Raw genomic sequence first — 21,214 nt, 5'->3', positions numbered from 1 at the left:
GCACAGGGCGGTAGAGATGAGTCACGAGTAACATAGTGTTGTGAGTCACTGTAAGCAGCGATTAATATATTTAATTTTATGAGCAACGTTTTAAAATATACATTTCTTGTAATACTTATGTTCCAATTTTAATTTGTTTAATGTTTAAAGGAGATATTTGTAAACATTTTTTTTATATATATCTTTAACCCCTTCCCACTCACGCTTTTTTTTGCCATCACTATTGCTATCAGTGGTGTTTTTGCCAGCCCTATCAGCTGTTTAGTATACAAACAATAGCGATAAGAAAAAACGGCAGACAGGACATAGAAAAATATTTTTTCTTGCGAATTCAAAGAAACATCTCATTAACTTTAATTCAACCATTTGATGGGACACCTGGACAAATGCCGCGTATGCTCCAGCGATGTGGCTAGAGACGACGAGGCCTACAATTTGCTGCACCATCCATATCTCGCCGTCAAATTTTCGGAATGCACAAATTTGGTGGTGGATCCTGATGACCAGGATATTTTGCCCAGCGAAATTTGCTCGGAGTGCTACGAGCTTCTGGAGAAGTTCCACTCTTTCCGAGCACTTTGCATTATAGCCGATAACAAGTGGCGTTCAAAAAGTCTGGTAACTTGGAAGAAAATAGATCGCAGGAAACCTGTTTACGAAGTCGATGAGGATGAGGAGGAGGAGCTGGAGCTGGAAGAACTTCTGTTGGAGCCGCCGGAGATGATTATATGTGATACCAATTTGAGTGCACAAAATATCGCAAAAGTCGCTGAACAGGTACCGCCAACCTTGGTATTCCATACCTTCACCGAAAATGTCCAGCAACCCCCGGAAACGGAAAAGAAAGCTTTGGAAGTGAGTTTAGGTTTAAGGTTTAAACAGGAGTATAAGTTAAGTTGTATTCAATGATTTTAGGAGCCTCCATTGACTACATTCAAGTGCGACCTGTGCGCCGACGAGTTTCGAGAGGAAAAACGCTTGATTCTGCACAAGAAGGAACACCAGGGACACATGCTGTATCATTGCACTGAGCCCGGATGCGAGGAAGCTTTCAATCGATTCGAGAACCTCCGGCAGCACGAGCTGGAGCACTCGGAAGTGGGCATGCGTTTTGTCTGCGAGGAGGAGGGCTGCAACAGGATGTACCGGCACAAGGCTTCGCTGAAATACCACCAGAGCAAGGCGCACGACATTGGCAAGCCTTTGAAGACCCATATGTGCGAGTTCTGTGGTCGGGTGTTCAAGACTGGCTCTGCCCTAAGCCAGCATCGGTTCACACACGGCGACCAGCTGGTATTACCATATGCCTGCGAACTGCCGGACTGTTCTATGCGATTCTATAGCACGGAGAAGCTCAAGATCCACATGATGCGTCACCAGGGCATAAAGAACTTTAGCTGCCCCTACTGTGGTCTCAAGAAGACGACCAAGAACGAACTGCGACTGCATATCAACTATCATACCCTGGAGAGGACCTGGTCCTGCAAGGATTGCCCCAAAGTTTGCAACAGCTCAACGAGTCTTAAGAAACATATCCGCGCAATCCACGAGAAGGCACGAGATTATGCCTGCAGCTATTGCGAAAAGAAATTTGCCACCCCCGACACGCGAAAGTATCACGAAATGACCCACACTGGCGAAAAGAACTTTGAGTGTCACGTTTGCGGCAAGAAATTTATACAACCCTCTGCCTTGCGCACCCATCGCAAGGTCCACGAATCGGGGGATAATCAGCAGACCGCTTGTGCTCTGCTGCAACTGACTAGCATGGGCTAAAGAAGTTAACATATTTCTATTTTAGGTTCAGTGGAAAGTACAACATTCATATCGTATTTTACTTGACTCACAACTTAATTAATATTTACCTCCTTTATTGAGGGTTTTATTACGATAGCGAAATAGAAGAGCAGGGAAGAGGCAATTTTTAATAAACTAGTCTTAGTTTCTAATCGCACAAGTACATGCCATTTTACCCTTATTAACGCTAACAAATCAGGAAGTTTAGGGTAAATGGCATTATTTAATAAGCTGTAGTTTTTCTATTTTACCACGAAACTAATTAATATGATAATAACGACAATAAATCTGGTGTAGGGTATAAGTTAATGACAATAAATCAGAAGGTGTAGGGTATAAGTTAATGACAATAAATCAGAAGGTGGAAAGTACAAGTATATGACGATAACCACAAATAATGTTAAAAAAACAGAAAGAGATTATGAATGAGACAATAACCCTTAATAACACTAATCAGGAAGTGTAGGGTAAAGTGAATTATTTGAAAGTAGCTGTAGTTTTAGTTTCAAACCCTTTATGTATGTCAATTTACCCTTCAACAACGAAAATATCAGGAAGATTAGGGTAAAAGGCACTTCTTAATATAGTCACTTTTGCAATTTACAGTTTAAGTAAACGACAAGAACTTCGAATACTGACAATAAATCAGGAAGTATAAGGATACGGGGATTTTTGCAATAAACTTTGGTTTAAGTTCTTTACGTTTGAGAATATGCCAAGTTATCCAAATCAGGAAGTATAGGGTAAGGTGCATATTCTTTCATTATTATAGTTATAGTAGTTATAGTTGTTTGTTTCGTAAACTTTAAGTTTGTTGAATTTATAAAATTGTTTTCTTTTTATTTATTTTTTTTTGAACTAAAACCTCTTACTCGGTTAAAAATGAAATTAAATACTTTAAGAGTACTATTGTACTTACTGTATCGACAAATAAATACTCCAATAAAGAACCACTTCCTTTTGGGATTCAGAATGTAAATATCAATAATTGTTTAATTATATTTTCAACTAAAACAATAATGTACAGGAATTGTGTGTGTGTGTGTTCTTGTTTGTTACTAAATTAATCGGCAGAGGATTCGCTTCCTGCCGCGGACCACTAAAAACTAAAGTACATCTGCTAAAGGTCGTGAGTCTGTTTATTGTATATGGTATAGTATATAGATAGCTTTGCATACATATGTATAATGGTGTGGTAAATGATATGACGTGCCACGATCATTTCCCCCGGTAAATATGGTGAAATCTGTTGCGTTAAAATCGTTGTAAATATGATTCTTCAGTTATTGTTATAGATATATATTTGTATAGTTATATATGTTGGTGAGCTAAATGCGTTTTTTTTTCGGCTGCTGTAAATATTGAGTGTATAAATATGTTGTATTCGTATGTATATATCGTTTCTATATTTGCGTGTACTGATCCTGGGGGGAAATACGATTTCATGTCCTTCGCGTTCACTTCACTCGTTCTAAGCCTATGAAAAAATGCGTTTGTTGTCGTTTTTACATTTTTAGAAAATGTTTAAAGTACGTAGAACATAAGAATATAGCATATTTTTAGGCTAAATATCACCCACGATTAAATCGTTGCTTAGAGACTACATAAAAACTAGACATATAATACATTCTTGCCTTGTAAGTGTGTATAAATATATCCCAATATCGGCAACGGGTACAGATTATAATTCAGACATTAACCAAAGACACAAGTCCGCGCTAAACACTAAACACTATGGTATACCAGTGTTAAATATTATGTAAATTTAACCTTACATCTGTAGGGTGTATATAACGTAATCCTATATCCTATCAACATGTTAAGCTCGCTGAACATTTCACATTATGTTTGTATTTAAACGTTTACTCCATTTAGACATAGTCCGAGGGCACTGTGCTGGTGCTCGTCTCGTTGATGGCCGCCAGTCGAGGACCTCGTCGTTGCGTCATCGCCGCAGCCTCGCCCGGCGTGAGGCCATTGCCCCCACCACCACCGCCTCCAAGGATGGCGGCTGCTGCTCCTGCAGCCACAACACCGCCGCCTCCCACTCCACCGCCATGATGATCCCAGTTGGGCAGTGGCTGGGACATCACGTTCAGTCCGACAATCTCGTAGGCGCCCTGATTACTGCCACTCGCTCCGCCGGGCATCGCGGTCACCGACAGATCCGAATAGTAAGCACTGCTGGGCGCCGAGGAGACCACCATGGGAATGTCCTGCTCGTGGCCCTGGTAATTGTATTTCTGTAATGAAGGGTGGATTGCAGGATTATTTTCAGATTTGTTACTGAATTTCTGTCATGAATTTGTCTATAGGTATTAACGAATTGAAAAACTATTGTTTAAATTAATATAAGAAAATCATTTTGTACCCACCTCGCCACACTGACTGTAGGCCGTATTCTGATATGAGGGATTGGCGGACCGCACGGACTCGCGATCCAGTTCCGCATAGAGCGCCTCGCTCACGCCCACCGGACTGTAGGCGTCGTCCATGTGGGTATAGTGGTTCTCCGCCGGCGACGTCGACGGCGGACCGATCTGGTCGGGACCGGCGGAGGAGCGGCGACTGCCGCCCAGCCAGGTCCAAACGCCGGAGTTGCTCGTGGGCCGCCGGATGCTGTCCGCCGAGTGCTTGATCGAGATGGGCGATCGATTTTGGCCACCGTTTCGGTTATTGCGACACCACCAAGGCTGCGGGCGGCCACCTGCAAGGGGAATTCATAGAGGGGTTAGCCACGAGGTCGTTATCTACTGTTTGCTTAATTAAAATCATGTTACTCATACGACACGTTGTCCGCTGGCCAGCGATAATTGCGAAAGAGTACATATTGAACGAAAATTACAATTGCCATTTGTGTGGATTATCTGTGACACTTGCTTCATTATAAAAATATTGGGAAATGAGCAAAAAGGAATGTGTATTAGTTTAATAAAAAACCAAACAAAATGTTGTAAATCAAATGCAGTTGGGTTGGCAAGCTTTTAAACTCACCCTTATTATTTTTGAGGTAATAGTATCAGTATTAATTTGACGAGTTTCATTTCCTATATCTTAGGGAACGCTAGTCTATCGAATCCAAGCCGAATTCGAACGCAGCAGAAATCTATGACATTTCGGTTTATAATCGGGCTATAAATCAAACATTCACCTCAGGACGCAAACAAAAGACAGAAACAAACAAACAAACAAAGCGTAAATTAAACGGCTGTCAACTGGCAGCGAGGTGGCAAACAAACTGCACCGTTGCACCACTGCACCGCTGCACCACCGAGTGGTTTTCCACAGTGGCAGCAGCCAGCCAGCCAAATGGCCGAAAATGCCAAATGTTTCTCCTTTCCGCTATCAGCACATGTGATCTCATAAGGCCCAGGCGGGCATGGGAAGGTTAATGGGAGCTCCCGTGTGTGTATGTGACTCAACCGAGCGTTTGAAGGCACTCAAAATCCAAATAGCCGGGATTCCATAAAACCCTGGCCGTCATTAAGCTCATAATTTATAGACAACTGACGCCAAACGCTCATTGAGAGTCGCAGTAGGCAAACACGTATAATTGCTGGTTGTAAACGCGGTGGACCTGTTCTCAACATCCGAACCACAACGTCCATCGTCTCGACTTTCCAACTCATCGCCGGTTAATTTGCCTAGAGTCCCTTGCAAATGTGTGTATTTAGTTTTTATATATTTTAACTCGCCTTTCACTCTCATTAAGTTGGAAAAGATGGTGCCACTTGGAGCCACTTGGGGCGATTCAGCTAATTAGCGTGGTGCATACGCAACGGCAGCGATGGTTTCCCAAGTTATGCACATGCATAATGCAGTTCCATGTGCACTGGGAGAAATATGCCAGACGTAAGAGAAACCTTACTAGATAAAATACAAAAGTATAAAACAATTAAGCACACAAAGTAAATCGCTAAGCCAAACTCAATTAGTTCTAAGAAACGTATAAAATGCTTGAAAAGCGTACAATTTTTTCCTCAGTGCACTTTGCATTGCGAAGTTGGAGTCGAAGTCTGTTTTATGCTTATGATTTACGTACTCCGGCTAAGCGAATGTCCAGCAGCAATGGTTTTGACTGCGGCGATTATTACCCCCGAACCGAAGTTATCGTACGTAGGTGCTCATATACATGCATTTTGTGCATGTCACCAATGCGGCAAACACAAGTCGCAGACTCCGAGAGACCCCGGCTCCAAGATCCAGAGACCCAGCTCCAACTGGAACTTGGCTTTAATGGCTGTTTTTGCGCTGTGTTAACGATGTTGCCGCGGCTACTGCACAGCTAACTCAGCTGAATCGAGCCGATGCAAGTTGCACTGAGCTGCGACTGCAACTGCATTGCACTTACGATTTCTTTCGGGGTTTCTCAATGCTGCAGCACAGTGGTAGCCAGCCCAGAAATGTGCTGAATGTATATTTCGAAAAAATCTTCTCGCCTTAAAGTAATTTATGGATCACTGTGCTTTACTGCATTTTAACAGCTAACGCGGCTGTTTTATCTTCTCCTGCTTATCGCAGTCACTAGAACGGCAGCAGGGAAACTGCAAGCGGCAAATTGTTGTTAACAAAATATTTCGCAGTCGACTTTTGTTCGGTTGAAAAGCGGACAAAATCAAAAATAAATAAACGAAAAATTAACGAGCACTTTGGCTTTGGAATTTAATTTGTGCTATTTGGATTTTTATTTTACTGTTTGCTGCGCAAATGGCAATATGACATGTGTAATGAAGTCTTAATAGTCGGATAGATAATGCCAATCGCAGTGCGATTTAATGCACACAAATGTCACTTAGTATTTTTCATTTATTTAACTATTTTTTGTGTACTGCTTGGTTGCTGTGAGTTCTTTGTATGCATAATTACAAGCATGTTACGCATACGACAGGTTGGCTGCTGTTCGAAGATAATTTCAAAGAGTTCCCAAGTAAATTGACACCATCGAGTGTTGCAATTGCCATTTGCTGTGATGGCTAATTGCGATTGCTGAAATATGCAAATTGGAAATCCTTTGTTTCTTTCTTGTAAGTTTTTTACATTCTTATTCCAGCATTGTGCAGATAATTAGGTAATTTCGAAACACTAAATATAATATACATTTTCGACACATTTTTAGCCAAGTTCGTATAAAAACAAATTTGATGTTTAACCGTTTTTAAAGACTCCCATAAAAACTCAGTTCAATTCAGTCCCCAGTTTTTCACCTTTGCAAAAAAATGTTGCAACAAATAAACACCACTTAAATGTGCATTTTTTGGCAATTGAAAATTTTCTCTTTCGGCGCAAAAAAAGAATTGAAAAAAATCCGAAAAAAAACTCTGTGGCAACTGGCGCTTGTCTCTCAACTCTCAACGTTGACTTGGACATAATCACGCGCTTTAAAAGCTGCTGACAGTTTAACGATTTGTGGCGATTGTTTGTTTCTCGGGTTGTCTTTTTTAGCTTGGATCAACATGCAGCCGTGCGTACCACCAACGAAAATTATATAAAAAAAACCCCAACAAGTGGGTAACAAAAACTTTTTGGCAAAATACAAATAAACAAACCAACAAAAAAAAAAAAGAAAACCAACAAGAAACGAGCATTTTCATGGGGACAGCTAATTGGCTGCTGTGACATTAAATGCCGTCAACAATTTGTCCTGCATGTCGATTGTCGGGCCCACAAGACGGACGGTGGAATTGGCGCCAAGTCTCCGGAAGAAAGGGAGTGAGCTGAAGAAAGGGAAAGATTTCGCCCTGAAAAAGGATCGGATGTCAAAAATTCGACTACTGCTGAATGCTGAAAGACCCGCCAGAATCGAGCAACTAAATCAAAATAGCAGAAAGAGTCCTCAGCCCTCCTCCAACCATTTTGCACGATTTTCAAACGTGTTTGACGAAGTCTGCGGCCATGACAATTGTTTTGGCTTTGCCTTAATTTGTCTACAAATTTTCTTTTACTCGAAAGTTTTAGCCAGCACGTAGCCCGGAGCCATATATAATCCTCATGGCTCTCGATTTCGGTTTCAACTGCCGCAGGAGGAGCAGCAGCATCTCTGATTTGTGGCACGAACGTGAAGTTCATGCATTGTCGTCAAAAATTTGTCTTCATTTTGTTAGTTTACCTTCCTTCCACTCCAGTCGCAGAAAACAAATTAAAATGTTGGCACACCAAAAAAAAAAGGGAGCTGAGGTCCCCAGAACGAAAGATTTCCTTGAATTGCATGCCATGGCAGAATTATGCAATTAAAAATGGAAATGAAAATGCAAAGAGAAGGCAAGACCCTCGATGATGAGCAGAGGTAACAAAAAACCTGACCTGACTTGGCTTGGCTAATTAATCAGACGTGGCAAAAAAACATCAGGCTTTTTTTAGAGGATGTGAGATATTGGATGGATAACATTTTTGGTCGTAAAGTTCTTATGCGAAAGTAAGTCATTCAATGTAAGCCTTTGAAAGCGCCAGCAATTTTTTATAGTAACAACTTAAATCAGAGGATCCATATTATAAAATTACCTAGATTGCTAACTATTAAACAACCACAATTTATACCTGCTGATTCCCATTTAATCACCCACTACAAATCATTTGTCTCATTTAAATAATAGCATTGAATAAGGAAAACATTTATTCACTTACCATTGGCATTCGCTGATTTAATTCTGCAAAGATAAGAACAGAAAAATGTGTACCAATTAATAAACAGAATTTTAATAGACTGCCGGGCATAAATTAGTTTGGAGTAAATGTCAAACTTGTCGAGCGACAAAATGGCAAATGCCAAAACGAATGACTTAGGACACAAACTTGAGCGAACGTATGACTCAAGACACAAACTTGGGCCACGCAAGTGCTTTTACAGCCAGTTGCGTGTGACGCAAACCGACACGCCGATAAAGTTTTAAGCTAATATAAAGTATTTGCTGTGCCCGATAAAAATCCACTGACAACAACGGAATTGCATTATCCAGCAACCAGAGAACACATTTGCCATTTGTTGCGATTAGATTAGAGCCGAAAAATACAGCGAGGATGTTTCTGGCATTTAAAAGCCACGGCAAGCTTGGATTTCTTGGGCCTGAGTGATTTAAGCCCGCAGCTTCGAATTGGCAGGTGTTTTTTCGCCTTGCCCGCTTTCTATCGCCGTTTTTTGGCGCACATTTTCCAATCCGTTTCATTTCCCCCCACCCAACTATATATTTGCACTTGCTGACTCCGCTTTTCTGGGTCACATCGAACGGCACGAACCTGGGGCCTAAATGGTCATATACTACCTCTCGATAGATAGATACATATATATATATTCGATCTGTGCGTATCAATTAACCGTCTGTCCGATTTGATTGAGTGCAGTGCGGCATGAGCTGCATTTTCCCCTCGCTTTGCCTTGATCGATTATAATGTTAACTCAACTCGAGCCAATTCGTTTTACTCTTTCTTCTTTTCTAGCGTTAGTGTTAGTTTCAGTTGTAGTTTTTGTTCCCCTCAATTCAATTAAATTGAACAAGCAGTCGCCGCTGTCTCGGGGGCCTTGGCTTATGCGCTAATTTACCTAGCTCGAGTTTTTCCAGCTTATTTTCCAACAATTTTCCATCGGCGCGTTATGTTCAATTTTCTGCGCTTGTAGTTTCGATCTTTTTTATAGCTCTTTTTTTGGAGTTGATCGAGTTTTTTGCATGCTAATTGAACACGCCTTTTTGTGTCTTAAATGCATTAAGCGGTTTAAACTTGACTTTTGTTTTTTCTGCTCCACTAAAAGACGAAATACAAATAATTTTAGAGGAGCGGGCATGGTTTAGAAACGAAATCAATATAGAAAGGTGGAATATTGCCACCAGAGATCGAGTTAAAAGGGTCAAAGTCATCAAAAAGGTTAATACTCATAACTGCGGTTAACGAAGGCAATTTAGTTACAAGAAATGTGTTGGTGGGCTTTACTTATAACATTAAAAAAAAAACTTAAGCAATCAATTAAAATCTAAATCTAAAATGTTTACCATGTAGGTTTGGACTGCCTAATTAAAAGCCACTTTGATTTCCCAATCCTTATATTATCCAAGTGTCAAATACAAGTCTCAATTGCAATCGTACTTTGAAATTTTTCGGACAAGCCATTGGAAAGACCATTGGAAAGACATTACGCCGTCTAGACGTTGAGCAAACATTGTCAAAAAAAGAGCAGAAAATTCAAATGGCAGGTGCCACTTAAGACTTAAGCTCAATAAGGTGGCCAAAGCTAAACAAATCAAGCCGAAACACTGAGTACAGAAACAAATGCAAATCTGGTGACTTGGTGGAGACATGTGCCAAGCAAATTTATAGCACCATTACGACCAGATCGAGAATTGCATCAATATGCAAATAAGTGTAACCGATATTACATGTAATTGCTGCTAATTTGGCAGCCAACACGTCCGACCACGACGTGACATGCTCCACACACCGACTTACGGACAAACGGACGGACAGACGGACGGACGGACCGAAAAAACTGAGAAACGGTTGCGAAAACCAGACCCAAAATGAGTGACTAAGGCTGACGGCAAGGCAAACACCGTGACACTCGGTACGACAAGGAGACAGGTGCGGGTAGGTCCTCAGGTGATTAATGCAAAATCAAATTTGGTCCAAAAACCGTGAGAATAGCCGAACGACGGCACTTGAGTGAGACAACTTGGCACGTGAAAGGTGAGTTTGCAGAACGCAATATTGAGTAAATTATTGAGTATTTCGGGGTCATTGAGCTGTTCAAGCAATTTCAGTCAATTAAAATATATCAAAATATTTATAACACTACTTAAGATGTGAATATATTGTAGTTATAGGATATACAAATTAAAGGGTAAAAGTTGAAATGCTTTGTAATTATCATTTGGAATCACAAATCATAACCAGGTAGTATCTACCTTTCTTCATAATATATTCAGTCATCTAGCGAAACAACTCCATTCCAACTCCTGTTTGGACTCACATTTCGCGTCTGTTTGTTTTGGCTTGGGCGGATAATTTGCAAAATTAATTTTATGCAAACATGCTGCCGAATAAGACGACATGACAATTTAATTGGACGCGACATGTGGCCGGCGTTTCCACTTCACTTTAAACTGGAAGCCCACGGCAGCAATCGCATAACAAGCGCGGCGCCTGCGCATTCGCCAATTCCAATCGGACAAAGATTTCTGTTAATTTGGCGCGCTCGCGTGTGTTGTTCTGTACCGCCCCCGCCCCCGCACCACGCCCCACCAACAACAAAAGCCATCCCATGCCGCTTTAACTCCTATTTAAATGTACCCGCAAATATCTGCCGATCGGAGTGTGTGACCCACTCTTTACGGCCTTTTTGATAGACCATAGACCATAGAGAACCCAGGCGATTTTGGCCATATAAGAACGCCTGTGGCAAAAGCCATGTTTCGCTTAAAGAGCAATTAAGTAATAAAGCAATTTCATGTTTCTTTGTTTTCGGCATCGATTATTCTCAGCCGTTGTTGCCCGTTTTTATATATATATTTTCCTTTTTTTTTTTTGTTTGCCGTTGACTCACTTAAGAGGTTTTATTTATTTTTTGGTGGGCGTTTAATTGAATTGCTGGTGTTGGCGCGTCGTGCCGCCCGTGTGGGCAATGCATTGTAAATCTTTATAGTTACACAGATCCCACAGTTCAGATATTCGCGTAAATATGAGAGTCGATGCGAGTGGATACTTATATGTATAAAATTCAATTTGTACGCCGTTGTAAATGTCGCCGTCGACTGAACATGACGGATCGTTGGGGTCGTCAAGGGGTTAAGAGTTGAATGTCCTCTTCTCCCCACGGCTTCCCAAGCTCATATGCGTGTAGTTTTGCATCTTTTTATCATGACTAATTGCGGCATATTTCTAGCTAAATGCCAAAACTTGAGTTTTTATTTATTATTTTCAGTTTAATTTATTCGCCGCTTGTTTTGGCCAATTAATTTTGAACGGTCAATTTATGAGGTCTCGTGGGGAAGAGTCAACATTTATTTATTGTTTGCAATTGAACGTGTTTAAGAAAAGCCCAAAAGAGTTTTATGGATATCGCCATGTACGACGACCAGTTGTGTCATAAATAAGTTAAGGCTCCAAAATTAAGGAAAACCCACTATAAATTTAAAACCCCTTTAATTCCTGTCTGTGTTTATATGGTATGAGCTCTTGACTAGTTCGATTTTGGTATATGGAAAGTTAATATCAATATTTATATTTAGTTAGTCATTGAACTTACCTTCTACATCTTAGAACTATGACCATTACAATAGCACCTATTAGAGCCGATATGATTGAAACTATGATTAGGGTGAATGCCCATCCAAGTTCGCCGGCGGTTTCTGCAAAGAAAAAGACACAAAAAAAGAAAAATGGTTAATGAAAATAAGTGCTGATATATGTGAGGAATGTGTGTAATAAGCGTAATGAAACCAGATGATCGGCCTGGCCAACGGTGTACGTAATACATTTATGATTATGCAATTTTTATGGAGCGATGGCGATAAAGATGATGTATTCATAAAAGGTTATGAATATGAATAGGTGCTGCAGTATAAATAACGTGAATTTATGTGAATAAACAAGGGTACAGTGGTCCACGCATTCTGCGCCCATTGGATGTTTAGTTTGGAATTTAGTTTGGAATTTATTATTTTGGATGTCTGGTCGTATAAGAATTTTATTCATAATTTTGATACAACTGTATTCCTCTATTAATAAAAAGGCGAAACTCTTTAATTCGTGAATAGAGTCAATTAGAGCTATAGCTGTGGTGGTAGCTTGTATGCGATTAAATTAAATATGCTCTTGAAAATAATGCGACTCCAATTCAACTGCAGAGCGGTTTAAATTTTCTCAAATGCTCACTTACATATGTACGGTCATTTAACGATGTAAAATTAATTACAAACTTTACTATCTTAACAACTTGAGGCTCTTGACGTCGCCGTTAACGTCGCTGCCCCCGCTGGTGATTTAGAATATTTATGGCCGCAGTTAAATGAGGCGAGCAAATGGTAGTGAAGGGGCTGCCAAAGTCAGGGGGTTACTTCCCCCCATTGCCATCCTCTATATATCTGCTAGCTGTCTCTCTTGCGGGGCTGCGTTTTGACCCTTTTGCGCCCAGTGCGCTATCTCTAAGTGGGCATCGGTGGTCGGCCATATGAAGGGGAAAAGGTTAAATTCAGCAAACAGAAATCAACACGCATATAAATATTTCAGCCTGCCTTCTGGCCTTTCGGTGCTATGGTTTATATCCTTTGATAAAAGCCGAAGCGAAATTGAAGATGAAATAAACAGATATCTGAAGGAGGACAAGGTCGATATATTAACACCCTGCATGGAGTGCCTATATGGAATTCTAGATACCCTCTGTACCAACTCATGTAATTAAGGATTTCTTGTTTAACTTTATACATATTCAAGTTAACATTTAGTTACATTATTTTTACCTTGAGTTTGGATCTCTAATGTATCTCAAGTTTCCCCTGCATGGCCTTCAACTCTTTTCTAGAGCATAGCCAAATAAAAACAGTGGGGGGTGGTCAGTAATTTAGCCGCTGCTAACTGATGAATTGCCTGGAACTCCTGGATTATTCCCCCCCTTAACCAACCCCCACTAACCGTTGACCCCATTTTCACGCTTATAAATTTAACCCAACCCCCTCATCGTTTGTTATCTCATTGCCAGTTGCTTAAATATTTATACTATGCCACGGTGCTATAATGAAAGCAAACGCCATTATGTTTTTTTTCTGAGCTCCTTTCCAAGGCATCTTTCGGTGATCCCCCCCTCCTTTTTCATTGTCTTCGCCCCGTTATAATTCAATTGTCCAAGATGAAAAAAAGAAGGAATAAAATAACCCCGAATTCGGTACCTCGAAAACTGGTAAATGCGTAACGTCTTTGGAAACTGGGTAATTAATAACAAACAGAATGGAGCGAGTGAAAAGCAATTTTCGCTTGAATTGAGGATGTGGGCGTGGTTGGCAGGAAACGCGTTAATAGGCGGCGCCTCAGAAAGTGTTGAACAAAAAAATTTTAATAAAAAAACAAAGACCAAGCAAATGAAATGAAATGAGTACAACGAGCTCCACTTGTTAATTGAACTAATGAGAGTTGAGAAAAAAAATGAAGTTAAGCATTTTACTGTCTTTGCTGCCTGAACTTCACAACATGACTTCTATGCGTGAGTTAAAGTAAAGGGAAAAGAAATTACTCTGCTGATTTGCATTAAAATGAACAACTTTCTGGCTGGAAAAACGGATTTCCTTCAATTTAAGATGGGTAATCATCACTTTTTATTGGCTGCACTGACGCCAATTATTTGTACAGAACAAGCAAACACCCTGTTTGCTTGGCCATAAAACAGCACAATGAATGCTAATTAGTATTGTATTAGTATTTCTAAATTAAGACGACGCTTCCACATAAATTAGATTACACTTTCCACTGACTATCGCATGCATTTCTGGACCGTGAATTCCCCCCAGTTCTTTTTAGCATCAAGGACTTTGGTCTGTCGGATGCTGTCAGTTGGCCCGATCCGAATGTAATTCCCCAAAAGACTCGTAAATAGCTAAAACAGGACAGGATGGGGACCCTTTTAGCCAGCCACTCGAACTCGTATTTATGCCACTCAGTGGCATTCAACAGGTGTGCACCGCTCTACGCAATCGGGCTGAATTCAGGTATTTTATTTACAATTTACAGGTATTTATTAGCAGTCTCTTCGCCTGACTGATCTATTTCAGTTGGCTTGTGGACCTAATTGGCAACTCATTAAAATAATTTCGTGCAACGGACAATGGGCTTTGGTTTATTTTTTTCTCGTTTTTTTATTTGGCATATGTACCTAGAACATGGCCAGTGGATTTAGCTTTTCTCGGAACTTTTTGGACTTGACACGAGCAAATGTTGTGCTGTTGTGCAGCTGTGCTGAAGTTTTCCGCGAAACTGGGCAACATGCAACAGCAAAAGCAACAGCAACTGCAGCAGCAGCAGGAGGTTGCCGCAGATACATCCATCAGATACAAATGAGGGCCCGCAGATGCAACCGCCGCCAACTCACTTCTGTGTCTGTCTGTCGGCAATTGTAATAATCGATCTGCATGCCGAGATGATTGATGATGCGTTTCGGCCAAATGCTCTCAAGATTTATGGTTTCAGTTGCATATCCACTTATGCCCCCGCCACCAACTCTCCCCTCTTCGACTTATCGGCCCAGTTAACAGGCTTGTATCTCAAATGCCGAAAGCCCGCGACATAATTTCGATTCCCCGACGTTTATTGCACATTATCGCATAATGCATATGGTATATATACGGCGATATATGCAAATTTCGACACCGCTTAGCCCACCTGCCAAAGTGGGAGAGCCAGTGGAGTCCAGCTACTGCAGTAAATCATTAAAATCGCTGGGCCCACGGCAATGCAGCTGAGCATTTGAGCCCCAAAAACTGTCGCAGTTTCGATTTTGTTTTATTTTTTATTTTGGATTTAATTGCCTGGCCAAAATTGCCGAAAATGAACAGGCGGGCTTACACAGACAACAAGTTTTCCCTGGCATTATCTAACAAATGTATCGGGCAGGGGGCGTGGCCGCGGGGGGAAAGCCTGCATTCGTGCTGAAATAAAAGGCATCGACGGGCCAAACTACGACTCAATTAACAGTCCACACAATTAAATTAAATGGTCGCATTTGTTTTCAAATTGAGCAATTAAGAAATGATTTAGCGACTTTTTTGGCATTGGAATTTCTGTGCGACGACGGTGGGCGATACGGCGATTCAAATTAAATTCGAGATAATTAATTAACAATGCAGGAGATGATTAAAACGGTAAGCGAATTTGCACAATTAAATTAAGAAAATAAATTTTATATCACGACACATGCATATGAAGCTGAAACATAAATTTTTGGAGAATTTTGAAGTCACAAAAATTATTAACCCGTGGTTTAAAGCCATATCTTGTGGAAATATAATAAATGTGGGCCAAAAGTCAAACACACCTCGCAGTAGCTCATATATCTGTCAGTGCACATAAACAGCAATTCCTTTAGCCGACTTTCTTACAAATTTTCAAGCATAACATATGGTCGAAACCAAACTCGATTCCCGAAACGAAGAAAGTCGCCGAAAAAGGCGAACGAGAATTAAATGACAAATTAAATAATGTCAGCAACGCGGCGGTTGCCCAAAGGTTAAAGCCATAAAAAAGAGGGCCAGGTTGCGTACTCGGTTAAGCCAATATAATAAATTACATGGCGACAGTGGCGATAATCAAATGAACAACAGCAACAACAGCAAAGTGCAACATGCGTCCGGACCGAAAGTCGTTAAATAAAACGCACTGAAAAAATGTTTTTTCCCTGCTTTATATATATTTGTTTTTTTTTTTACTGGACAGCGGCTGCAAATTGTCAGCGAAAATGAAATAAAAATTAAACTGAATGCGCAGGCGCAGAGACATTTGGGGTAAAAAGAGAGGAGTGGGGAACTGGGGGGACTGACAGGACCCCCAGCGGCGGCGCCACCAGATACAAGATACAGATACGAAATGTGGATTGGGATTGGGAATGAAGGCAAAGATGCGACATATGCCGAAAATTTTCAACAGAAGTTCGGCTCATAGGAATTTCGCATACAATTTCGGCAAATTTTCGAGTTTTCAGTTTGTAAAAGGTGCAAACAGGGTATATTGGGATCGTTTGAAAGTAGAAAGCTGATATGAGAATGAGTTGCTACCCTATAAAAATAACGAATTATAAGCTTAAAGTGATCTTGGAGCTTGACAAATAATACTATGTAATGATATGTGTCAGCCCAATGAGTATCAAATATTTCTTAGTCGACAAATGCGACTAAAACGCCTCTGATTTTCCCCCTCTCAACTTAATTGCGATGCTGTGGAGAAGCTGAGGGCTCAAAAGTATCATTAGCGCAATGAAATCCTTTTCGCTACCAGCAATAACAACAATTACGTGCACAAACAATTAAAACTAAATTGAGTTGTCAATCGGGGAGTGGGATGTCATGTAAATACGTTTGAATTGAATTGCATGTGAAACACTCTTCAAACAGCAGCACTCGACACTCAGTCAGTCGGAGTTGCTCTGGGCCATTGTCTGGGTTTTGGGCTTTGGGTTTTGGCCCGATCCCTCTGAGTCTGCACCTTTTTGGTCTAATTAAGCGCCACAATTAAGTGCAAATGTGTATCCCCGTGCGCTGGTAATGTGCACCGTAATTACGCACTGCAGACGAGAGTTGGTAACATTTTTTATGGCCTACGTTTTCGCGATGAGATGAGGTGCGGGGTGCTTGGTTACAACTGTTAATTTGTGGTCAATACCACACGATACTCCAGTTGCTCCCCCGTTGGAAAATTCTGCCCTTTTTTCAGTTGTTTTTTCGTGGCAGGTGAGAGAAACTTGCTACTGTGGCCATCATTAGCCATTGTTTATTCAGAGTTTTTCATTGCCTGTGTATTTTGTGTATTTAATGACTTAATTTTACCGCAGTGGCAAGTGGTATTGCTGGTAAATTAGTCAACTGCACATGGCGTTTTTTGATTGCGGGGGTGCGTTTATAAATTTGTTTGTTAAAGGTACAATGGAACCTATGAAGTTATATAAACATAAGAATGAAGTGGCAAGAAATGTACTATCATGAATCTGAATTTTTCACTTACAGCTACCTTAAATGAAAACCCCACCCAGCCAAAATATCCGTGCTCGAACTTTTTACTTAAAAAAGCTGCCAACGAAATGTCTGCCAAGTTTTTTGCCTGTCTTGATTACTCCCATTTTTTTTACTGCTTTCTGCTACATTTTTGCCTGGCAAATGGAACTCCCCTTGTCGTTTGCCACCCATTGCCAGTGCAGATATATATTGGCATAATGCCATTAAATGCCTTTAACTTGGCAAGTAAAAGCCAAAATCTGTTCACTGTCACAAAAGATAGAAGCCAAAGAGGACCAAACCCGGCGAGAGTAGATTCAATTATGCAAAAGAGCAAGGAAATTCAATTTAACAACTGGGATCCGTTCGGGGAAATGTTGAAATTTCGGGGTGAAGTTTTCTGGCCTAGACATTGGATTGGATTAATGTAATGTCAACGTAAATTATTATTTATTTGTTTGCGGCACGAGGGACAGCAACTTGGATCCCACATAAACATTGATTAATTGCCAAAAACAATTAGTGCATTAACACGCTTGTGGAACAAACCAACAAATACAGAGTGATATAAGACGTACTGGCGGGCATAAATTAAAACCGACCGGAGTTACCACATAAATTAGGCATTATTCGACTTGATAGCGATCGGATCGCAAAGAAGCCAGGCAAATTAAGCAGAGACAAATGGGAGTTTTTTCGGCCTTTCGGCCGTTTGTCAAACTAACCGACAGACAAAAAAACACAAAAAAAAATGGAGAAGACATACATAAAATCTACATGAGAGTTATCATTATTAATAAGAAGAAGCCAAAGCAGTGGCTTTTTTAATTCTCATTTAATATGCGCAGGTATACCAGAATGTGGCTAGCATTTCCATACAATCAAATGTCTCAATTATGACTGCAAGTCTTGGCTCCTTTCTCGTGCGCTGAATCGAATTTGCATAACAATGCCAACAAATTTTCTACTAAACATTCTTGTAATTATTTAGAAGCTGAGAAACTCGTATGCATATTTCTCAGATATTTCAATGGGCCAACTCTTCGCTTTTGGCGGCTCATTTAATGTTGAAATGTCTTAATTGAATTTTATATCTCGTCGGCTATTTCTCCAGAAAGAGGAAACCTTTTAGGCATTCGATTCGCTGTATCACAAATTGAAATATTTAAATGTCATGGCAATGAAGTGACAACAGTTTTTATATGCCACACGGCACACGATTTTCTTTACTTGGCTTTCGGGCTCGGTCTCCAAAAAGGCAAGCGTTTTCCCGATCGTTATCGTGAGTTTCCCAAGTGCCCTTTGCTCATTAGGTTTATCACACGCGTTCTGGGGCAAACATTTCACCTTCTCGTTTTTTAAGGCAGTCCTTTTCTGAAAAGGCACCGGCACCCCGTGGACAAAACCAGGTAATATCCATGGCTAGACAGGTAAATAAAATTCCAGTTCCTGTTTGACTTTTAGTGCCGCATGATAAATGTCTGTGTAATACTCAGGTGTTTTGTTGTCGCTTCTATAAATGAGACTCGATTTCGTTGGGGTTGTGAAAAAGATTCATGGGCATGGTTTTTAATTGTACCATACTATTGGATCCTGGGCGTTAAAACTCCGTAGCTCCATTCAAATGAAGGCAATTTATCAAACTTAATGCTTTTCCCGCAGATGTCTCATTAAAGACTGATTAATTATAAGACTTTATTCTCTTCGAGCGTTTTGCAAGTTTTCCTGGAGTCCTAACCCTAACCCAATGGCAACATTTGGCAACAACTTTCAAATGAGAACCTATCAATGGCAGTTTTCCCAGTTGCGACCAAAAAAACTTTGGCACTCGAATGACAAATGGAACCGCATGGGAAACCCGTGGAGGAATTCGACCATTCCCAGGAAACGGATGTGGGCGTGTCAGAGTACATATTTTACAATATTTATTGCTTAGGCGAAAACTTTTTGCCAAGTTGAATTTTAATTAGTTTTGTATATTTGCCTCTTTGCAATTCCACGAAAAGTTTGCGGCAAATATAAATCTTGCCTAGATGTATTTGCATTTGTATTGGTGTTCAGTCTTTGTGAGCCGCGAACTTTATAGCCAAAGTCAATTAGGCCCTAAACTTTAGGCGAAGAGAAAGAAAATATTCGGTTACGATTGAGCCAAAATCAACAAATTCAAATTTTTGTTTTAATGAAGCGTAAGTCAAATTTAAATTCACCAAGAAACGACGACACATAATGCTTCATATCTCGAACAGATATGTTAATTGGTGCAGAAAGCTGTGTTTTTATTATTTAAAATATTTTTTATGCGCCCCCCAAAGCTTATAAAAAATGTGATGTTTTATTTATGAGCCGATGAAAAAGCTCTTTATTTTTGGATTGCCATTTGGAAAATGCATAAAACACACCCACTCTACCGAGGTAAATGGAAAATGCTAGTTCTTCTAGCTGATTATTTATTCGAAGCATTTGGTTAATCTCATATATATATTCTCAAAAAATTCTTTTAATAGTTTTCGAAAGGGTCTGAGATGTGGCTTGCCCCGGAAAAGAACTTTGCTGGTATTTTATGGTTTATATCAGATATTTAAGGATATATTTATGCAGCCATAAGATTATTTCTTCCCCCATTCGATAAAAAACTATCTTAAGTATCATAAGTTACGACGACGTTACAATGTTTTACTGTCTATCATATCTCCGTGGGTAAAAACTAAGAACTGTTGACACCGCACCGTAAATAAAATGTAAAGTCAACCTTAAATGTTATAGTAAAAGACAATTAAACAAACAAGGGGCAATCGTAAAAAATGTTCAAAATGGGACGAAAAGAGAGACATTTTACTGTTTTCCGTTGATTCATATCGCTGGCCTATGCAAATGCAAAATGTAACAGGGCAAATGGGACATGTACTGAAAAAATTCTATAAGTAATACTTTATTTCAAAAAATTATCAAAAATTAGTTTCTAAAGTAGTAGTTACTTTTCTATTAATAATTTTTGTGATAATAATATTTAATATTAATATTAATTATCAAGAGACTCCTTTCTTATTTTTGGAATAAATATCCCTAACTTAACCTTCCTTTTTCTAAGTGTGGATTGATATCATAGCACGATCACTATAAAAAACTTGGGGTCCGACCCAGAAAAAGTCAACAGTTACACGGGACTTATCTGCACCACCCATCGCCTAATCAAAATTTAAACAGTAGAACGAAACGGGCAACGTTGTCTCATAAAAGCGGACAAGTCGGGCTAATTCCTGAGGGCTGACCAGGTAGGCAGAGTCGTAAAAACATATTTGAAATTAGTTAAACATTAGGTGTTACAGTAAACACTGGCTGTGGGGGGACAGGAGCGACGGTTGTCGTTGCTCTCGTTGTCAGTTCATAAAATAATTTATTATCTTTGACCAGCTCTAGGCTGGCTCTGGTCTGGTTCTTTTCGGTAATGAATGGGGATCAGGCCAAACTCCCACCTGCTTTGCCGCAAAAGCGGACCGTATTTGATTGTAATTTACAGCCTATTTGATTTGCAGACTCGCTGATCTTTTTGTCCCGACTTTAATGGTCCTGGCTTAGCCGCATTTTAATTTAATTTGCGTCAAGTTGAATGGCAGTTGGGGGTCACTAGTCGGAGGCACTAAGTGGAGTGTTTAGCATTCTAGCCGCGGACTGATGCTCGGCTGAATGGCCATTAAAGTGGGCAGCTAATTAAATTGCCTCTTGGCGAAATGCTGATTGAATTTCTC

General features: G+C 40.2%; 2 protein-coding genes across 2 annotated transcripts in view; one reads left to right on the top strand and one right to left on the bottom strand.

The window, feature by feature from the left end:
* The first annotated feature begins 260 nt into the window (after positions 1-260).
* Positions 261-2,776, top strand: LOC6611025 (zinc finger protein 253). The gene is made up of 2 exons (XM_002035546.2): positions 261-855; positions 916-2,776. Exons 1-2 carry the CDS (start codon positions 370-372, stop codon positions 1,774-1,776), a joined length of 1,347 nt encoding a protein of 448 aa, XP_002035582.1. The 5' UTR covers positions 261-369; the 3' UTR covers positions 1,777-2,776.
* LOC6611024 overlaps positions 2,756-21,214 on the bottom strand; it is a 58,556-nt gene continuing 40,097 nt past the window's right edge. Inside the window, exons 4-7 of the mRNA XM_032718644.1 lie at positions 12,026-12,128; positions 8,419-8,441; positions 4,173-4,504; positions 2,756-4,040 (exon numbers count right to left, since the gene is read on the bottom strand). Of these exons, the coding sequence (XP_032574535.1) occupies positions 3,669-4,040; positions 4,173-4,504; positions 8,419-8,441; positions 12,026-12,128 (830 nt within the window). The 3' untranslated portion in view covers positions 2,756-3,668. The remainder of the gene's footprint in view (positions 4,041-4,172; positions 4,505-8,418; positions 8,442-12,025; positions 12,129-21,214) is intronic.

Source organism: Drosophila sechellia, chromosome 3L (genome assembly GCF_004382195.2).
Source record: "Drosophila sechellia strain sech25 chromosome 3L, ASM438219v1, whole genome shotgun sequence".
Classification (NCBI taxonomy): Eukaryota; Metazoa; Arthropoda; class Insecta; order Diptera; family Drosophilidae; genus Drosophila; species Drosophila sechellia.
The sequence above is the reverse complement of the archived record's forward strand: the minus strand, read 5'-3'. Positions and strand labels throughout refer to the sequence as shown.